Genomic DNA, 7,770 nt, shown 5'->3' with positions numbered 1-7,770 from the left:
GTTATAGATTACCTTTGCAGTTAAAAAACTAAGTATATTTTAATGAACAAACAATCTCAATGCTCACTATAGCCAACACACTGCAATCAAGCAAAACTGAATAATAAACTGTGATGAAGCTGCAAAAGTTGATCTCATGAACTGTTCAAGGCTTACATAATGATATGTCACATTAAACAATACACTGGTTCAGTGATATTGCTAGTGCAATTAAAGGCTCTCTAACACACCATCAGCCCTCCACCCTTTTATTAAACAACTGCTGAATATGCAACAAATCAGACTATTGCAAAAAAGAATATTAAGGTGAAATGAAATGCAAAATCTAATAGACGTTCCAAAATAAAAAAAACAAATCCAACACATACAGATATATAAATGTAACATTGTTTGCATTTACAGCAGAATATTAGACATTAGACCTCTTTCCTATCATTAAAAGAATTACAGGAGAAAAAATTCAAGTTAAGCAGACTTTTTGAGAACTTTTCATAACAGTAAGTGAAACACTGCATGAGCTGGAGTAAATCTTCGTCCAGCTTCAGCTCAGAGCCTGTCGTATCCTTGTGTGCGGCGGTCTTTGATGAACAGGTAGGTCAGCCCAGCGATCAGAAGGAGACCCACCACTGTGGCCCCAATGATGATGGGAATAACTCGCTTGTTGAAGTCGGCCCAACACTCCCTCTCTGAAGACACAGGAGGACATGGAGATTGTTAAGACAAATAAGGACCTTGATTTAATGCTTTTCAAGCATTAGTCTGCATTTGTGGCACAAACACAGTTTTAACTCATTCTTTTTTGTGTTCATTAAGATTGCTCTTCTGCAGCAGATTATCTCTCTCACACACAAGCAGAAAGTTTACATTACATCCAGACCTCCAGGTCTTCTCAACCAATAACAAAGGGTCACCAGCCAGCCTTTCCATCAGATTTATCGTATTCTATCCAGCTCAACTTCCTGCCTCTGGCCCAGATGTCTGAGATAAATAAAGACTATAAAACCTGATAGAAAGCATTGACTGCAACCACTGTTTTCAGAGATTCATCACAGCTTTTGATTACCTAAATGACTGCCCTATTGGACTGTGTGGAAGCTGAACAGAGTGTCAAGTTTCTCAAAACTATAACTATTAGTGAAGTTTGTAGATTTTTAAAGTTTTTTCAAAAGTGTTTTAAAAGCAAGACCTTAACCCAGACGAGCTGTGGAAAATAAGTCAAACACATAGAAGTAAAAAGGAAAAGAAAATGTGAACTTTTACGCATACAAGTATTCAGCAAAACTGATGCACATGATCACTTATTTGTGAGTGTTGATTTCCATTCAAATGAGCACTGTGAATTTGGTCCTTGTATTGCAAAACAATGATATTTATTCAAGTTTCAGATGATTTGGAAAGTTGTGGAATGACTTATTTCATCCCTGCATCAGTCACCTTTTCCATACTGTCCTCTGGGCAGAGTGAAGGCCTGTATCTGCACAGGAACCAGCTTGATCTGCAGCTGCGACGACATCAGGAGCACATTCTCAGATTTGCACTTGAAACTCTGTCCATCAGCTGTTTTGAACAGCTTCTCATGGTCCACCAAACCTGAGTACGTCTTATCTATGAGGAAGATGATGTAAAATGGGACACATTACGTTTTCTGTGTTTGCAGCAGGAAAAATATCAGCTGTGTTTCATCTCTCTTCTCTCTATGTGGTCTTACTGGAACATCCTTTGCAGACAGGCAGAGGAGACACGTGAGCCGTCAGCTTGGTGACGTAGAAAAGACTCTTCTCCTACAGAAATCAATGAATTGTGAACACATGCACACCTTTGTCCACGTAAACAAACATCACAGATAAAATTGCATGAAATGGAAATACTTCAGCAAAAACCTGGATCCTCAAATTTGTATGTAAGTAAAATACTTGATTTAAAGTACTTAGTTACATTCCCCGACTGCCTGCAGGTCGCTGGAGTGTGGGAGAACATCCAAACTACACACAGAGATGAATATGTGTGTTTTCTACCTTTTTGAAGCTGAGCTGCAGACTGGCAGCGTTGTCTTGCAGAGTGAGTGAGAGAAGAGCTTCTCGGTCGTCACAGTGGCCGCTGGTCCTGACCCTGGACGGGTCCAGGTTGAAATACCAGGTCTTGTGAAGACACACAGGAGAGGAATATTACTTATCATCACCAGACCAGTCAGTGTTTCTTCATCATTTATAGCTTTTATTAGAAAATATGTGACAATATCAAAACTTTTGACTTATATTGACGACATATGAGCATAAATATGTACACGCAGACTTCATTAGTTTAAAAAGAGCTGATGGTCGTTTCAGATTTTTACAGTTTGAACAGTGAAACCAACACGTAACACCTCACAAAGACATGCTGACGCAAACACACACATTCTGCAAAAAGTGCTGAAATGCTAGAAGATTACACACACACACACACACACACACACACACACACACACACAGAGTGCTGAGCCAGTCGCAGCCTCTAACCTTCTTGTCGATGACGATGTACTCCACTCCCACTGTGGCTTTGATGCAGGGTTTCCCAGCACGGTTTTTCAGCATGAAGGCCCCTGTACATAAAAATACAATGAAAAAATCATCTCAAGGGAATACAACTATTTTAGCGCCCTTGTGATGTTGTAGATGTATGGCTGTACACTGGATGTTTCAACTGTTTGTGTTTGTCAAATATGCAAAAATGCAAAAAGTTAACGAGAGAAAAAAAAACAGGCTTTTTATGTTGTATCCCAGTTTTTAAGCCAGCAAGATGTTTCATATAAAAAATTGTGTGTAATCCTTCTTCACAATTCATTACTGGTTACAAGTTCAATTACAAAAAGTCCATAGGCAGCTGTTTATGTAAGTTTAAATTGTGTGTTGTAATCACAATGTATATATCCAGAGAATATAAAGCCTATTGCTGTACATACTGTACAGTATATGGCAGCATCACTCTTGATACAGAGGCATGTATGTCATACATTACATTTGCGTAATACAATACAATCTAGGTCTGTATGATATAGTCTATATACTGATCAGCCATCTTAAATTCTTACAATAATGATGCATTAGTATGAGTTATAACTTAATTTGAGTGAAATTAAACCTTGTTCCCTCCCACAGGACTGCAGTGTGTCATTCACTGATCAAACCTGCTTCAGTCTACAGTGGCAGCTTTCAGCATTCAAGCTATAAGGCAGATAAATGAGTTTTGATGTACTCACAGTGCCAACCACTGTCACAAATCAAGCCAATCAGCAGGGCAGCTGACAGAAGCCACTGGCATTTTTGTTTTTTCTTACAATGAGATTGTGTTTCATCTGTTTTCACACAGCTTTTATGCTGTTATGCTGCAGCTCGCCTTGATTCCATCACTGTCAGGGCTGAATGCAGAAGTATGAGGCAGAGCATCAATAATTTATTTACGCCAAAGCGGAGGCACAATGGTGAGACATGCAAGAGTCGAAAAGCAGAAGGCAGCGGTCCAACACAGGCAAAGAGAGCAGGCAAGGATCCAAAATCCAAGAAACAGTCAAGAGGGGTCAAACGGGAAGAAACAGGTTCAGGTAGATTACAGAAACAGAACACTAGAACAGGGCCTCGAGAGCAAGAACATAAAATGATCTGACAGCAAACAAAGAAAGTGAAATGGAATTAGGATTGAAGCCTGATTGCAGGTGGGGGGATGGGTGGGTGAAGCTCAGGTGACTGAAAGGTTGATGAGAACAGGTGTGTGGACAGGAGGGAAAGTCTGAGGACATCTGGTGAACAGCTGGAGGATGGCAGGTCTGGGTTTGTCTCTGCAAACAATATGTACCATGTTGTGTTAAAATGACATGTATATAAGCTGAGTTTGGTGTCAGAAGGAAGAGCGGATGGTGGAGGTGTGATGGCTGGGTGAGATGGATGCCAAGCCAGACACCCCTTTGAGCTTGCTTCCTGTTTCAACCGTCAGAATTGGGTAATTTTAGCGACCATCAGGACATTTTGCAGCCAGCTACGTGGCAAAGAAATCCCCAACCTTTCAACCAAGACATGTAACACCAACCAAGATCCTTCTGCACCTAAACCTAACCTGACCTTAAGCACAGCAGTGTCACAACATAAAACTGGAAATTGAACCTTAAACATATCCATGGTTTGCAAAAATGTGCAATTCCAATAGTTTTTCCGGCAAGTTGGAGATGTGAGCTGAGGATCAGGTTATCAGGTTGTGATGATCACTACTGTACTTGTGCCATTTCTCCAACATCTTTGTGATTTCTTCTACAGTAGATGGGCGACAGAAGCAGGTGCTTTTGTTTAAATGTTCGTAATAAATCTGGTCTTGTGTCGGTGTGTACCTATTGGAGGAATGGCCTCAGAAGGCTGCAGGACCGGCTTGTAGATCTGAGCCTCAGAGGGCTGCTCGGAGTCAGAGGGAGGCTGGACGGGGGCGTCATGTCTCTGGAGGTGGACACCTGCTGGAGGAAGAGACATGTTACCCTCAGTGTCACCATGTTTAGTGGTACATGAAAAGGTAGGATAAATAAATATAAATAAATCATTACCACTGACAATCCTTTGGTAGTTTTTACTTTGGATCCTGTTCTACTGATGCAAATACAACCAGTAGTGAAATGTCAATAAAGTACTGTACTTGATTACACATCTGAGGCACTTGTACTTGAGTATTTCCATTTTATGCAACTTTGTCTCACAGCTTAAGTTACTAGTTACTTTTTCAGGTTACACTTTGTCATACCCTTCCTGCCCAATGAAAACCACGTATCTCCAAATTTGATGATCTAAGAAGTGAATTATTTTTTTGATAAACTGAAGGTGTTTCCTTTATGTGCTGAGAAAATTCTCCTGCATCTTAACCTAATAAACCATCTACAATCCCCCTGGATCAGCTGGAAAATGCATCATCACACCATGAAAAGTTGATCTTTTTGTAATGATGCACTTTGCTGATTATACTTTTACTTAATTAGGTTTTGGAATGCAGAACTTTTATTTATAGTAGAGTAATGAAGCGGAGAGAGGCGCTCAAGAACTTGCATGAAGACACATCCTTTGGACTGTCGCGGGAAACCCAATCCAAGTCCTTCACAAAGAAATCCACAGTCCAGCAGCATTAAACAACTTAGATAAATTATCCACAGGCTGGTATAGACAACTGAGAGAGACGGGGAAGATCTCATTTTTCACATCACGCTACAATCCACCCTCATGTGGGCAATAAAAACATGATTGATACTGTAGTAGCATGTATACATGTAATGTAATGTAAATTGTGACACATTTTGACATAGAACCCTGTAAATAAATTCCTCTTTCACCAGTGAACACAACTATGGCCACATTTCATCAGGAATATTCTCCATGAGAGTAAATTATAGAGTCAGGGACCCTTTGAAGGACAGGGCCACACAATTAGGTTATAATGCAGGACGAGTTAGTTGATAGTGAACCTTTAAGTTGCAATTTACACTTAATGAAATGATGTAGAACTTGTCGACACCCAGTGAACCCGGTGCTTTTGGGGTCAGAGTGGTAATCCAGCCAAAGTTTGAACACAATTATTATATGAAAAATGTTGCAGAAGCCAATGGAAAAATCTCATCTAACATTTCTGTTCTGCAGTTTACAGAAATGACTACATACAACAATAGAGTACTTTAACAATGACACATGGTACAAACAGCATTCAAGCTACAACTGTTGTAAAACTCAACTCATTTCAATACAACCAGTTGATACAATGTGAAAAAAAGTCACATCACAAGTTTGCTGAAACCACAGACTGAGAAAAATAGAGTGACAGAGTGTGAAGAGTGTGAAGAGTGGGACCACTTAAGACCACTTAACCAATGATCAGTGTGTGGGAAAGGAAACCAGCGCTCATACTAAGTACAAGCAAACATCAGTCTTTGAAGAGGTGAACACTACCACTATGACAGATACATAAGTTAATAATCATGTGAAATGTTTCACTACCAACATTTTGGTCCTCCTTGTGTCTGAGCAGATAAAGACTCGAGGTAAAAATGTAATTATCATTATAAAACAAAATTAGATGTAAACAACAGTTAAAATTAAAAGTTATATAAATGGCTGAATGAGTAATCAAGTTATAAAATGACCATCCTTTGGTACGTCACAGTCTTTCCATCTGTCACAGAGAAAACTGTTCTCAATTTTTATTTTATCTTATCATGATGCTGAACAGAAGTTTCTTTTATTTGTAGAAACCTCCCAAAAAAAAAAAGAATTTTGAAGTTACAAAGACAACAATTGTCTGCTGACGGAGTTCAGAGTCCATTATCTAAAGTTTAAAGGAGATTTGAATATTATCAAACTTACCAGGAAGAAGAACAGCCACGAACAATAGAGACCTCAGCACCATGATTAGAAAAAAGAAAAGAAAAGAATAGAATAACGATGGAGAAGTAGATGATGAGTGCAGTGTGAGTGTTGCAGATGTGGTTTCCCCTCGTAACTGTGAAACTGTTGGAACACCTAAACACCTAAATGAACCGTGCGGAGGAAGTGAAGTGTCACAGGAGGCGGGGTAGAGCCGGCTGCCTCTCTGAGCTGACTGAAGTCACTCGTCTGATGGTGACTTCATGGCAGTTAAACAGTCAAACCGTGGAGGAGCCTCTCAGCCGGTGAGGGAGGATGCAGAATCAATAACTCTAGAAAATGACTCTAACATTACAAAACATACTGATAAATAAAGTACACTTCAAATTAAGACTCCTTTGTACACGGAGCACAGAAAAAAAGTGTCACTTTACAGCGTTTTCTCTCTTTGTAGTGTGTCTTTGTGGTCATTGTGCTATTTCATTTTCATCTCAACTACACACCTGCAAAGTTGTATGACTGCTTTTTGCACGGCTGTGGTGCTTTTGTGTTTACAACATCTGACAGACATTAAACACCTGGCCAAGTGCTCAGAACTGCTCCTGTGGCCCTTTTTCAGACTCAGCCTTCATTTGATCCTAACTACATGCATGTAAAGTTTCCTGACTGTATCTTGCATGGTTGTTTGTGATGACAAAAAAATCTGTCAACAGACAGACAGACACACAGAAGAGGTGAAAACAATACCAGCTCCACTAGAGTGGATGGGAATGACTGGAACTGGGATACAGTGATCCCCAGCTTAAAGCAAATGTGGACCATTGTCGTAAGGAAGGAGGCCAATGGCACCTTTCCTACTTCCTACCTCCCTACTTCTGGCTCCCTTGCTCGGATCACAGCCATATTTGAATTTCGGCCTTCATTTTTATGACTACACACCTGTAAAGTGTCATGACTGTATCATGCACGATTGGGGTGCTATGGCGTTTACAACATCTGTCCACAGACAGACGGACAGACAGACATATAAACAGTTTGAAAACTACTCAAAACTGCTTCTGTCATAGTTCCCCATCACATAGGGTGTAACCAGGACCACATTTTGATGACCACACACACACACACACACACACACACACACACTCAGAAACTGAAAACATCACCAGCAGACACTGTCACAGCTGCTAAACAGTCCACATCGTACTCTACTAAGAGTCATGTTAAAGGATGAATGCCATTATTTATGTTACATTTATAAGGTTTTTTATAGTTTGCAGCAGAGCTGAAAGGTACGAGAACACAGACGGACCGGTCTCATTCAGATCGAGAGTGTTCTGCTTTGCTCAGAGCACCAGGTGGGTGATCTTTAACACCAAATTAAAGATGAGATGGCGTAAATGGTTGGGGT

At 40.2% G+C, this 7,770-nt stretch overlaps 1 protein-coding gene across 2 annotated transcripts; it reads right to left on the bottom strand.

The window, feature by feature from the left end:
* Positions 1 to 36: 36 nt before the first annotated feature.
* Positions 37 to 6,471, bottom strand: lamp3 (lysosomal associated membrane protein 3). Of its 2 annotated transcripts, none has more exons than XM_084354332.1 (7): positions 6,363 to 6,471; positions 4,358 to 4,477; positions 2,499 to 2,581; positions 2,016 to 2,138; positions 1,709 to 1,781; positions 1,435 to 1,605; positions 37 to 686 (listed from the first exon to the last, which is right to left on the bottom strand). In XM_084354332.1, the coding sequence occupies exons 1-7, from the start codon at positions 6,403 to 6,405 to the stop codon at positions 547 to 549; spliced, it is 753 nt and encodes a 250-aa protein (XP_084210458.1). In that variant the 5' UTR covers positions 6,406 to 6,471; the 3' UTR covers positions 37 to 546. The 2 variants fall into 2 exon arrangements, with proteins under 2 accessions (XP_084210458.1, XP_084210459.1); XM_084354333.1 differs by having other exon boundaries at positions 4,358 to 4,474.
* Between the last annotated feature and the right edge of the window lie 1,299 nt (positions 6,472 to 7,770).

This window comes from Pagrus pagrus, assembly GCF_965226575.1.
Source record: "Pagrus pagrus genome assembly, chromosome: 6".
Classification (NCBI taxonomy): domain Eukaryota; kingdom Metazoa; phylum Chordata; class Actinopteri; order Spariformes; family Sparidae; genus Pagrus; species Pagrus pagrus.
The sequence above is the reverse complement of the archived record's forward strand: the minus strand, read 5'-3'. Positions and strand labels throughout refer to the sequence as shown.

Coding starts and splice junctions, on each gene's coding strand:
- lamp3 (XM_084354332.1), bottom strand. CDS start 6,405: ATGGTGCTGAGGTCTCTATTGTTCGTGGCTGTTCTTCTTCCTG. Junction 4,478..6,362: donor CGTGGCTGTTCTTCTTCCTG/GTAAGTTTGATA, acceptor CTCTTCCTCCAG/CAGGTGTCCACCTCCAGAGA. Junction 1,782..2,015: donor TGCAGCTCAGCTTCAAAAAG/GTAGAAAACACA, acceptor TGATTTCTGTAG/GAGAAGAGTCTTTTCTACGT.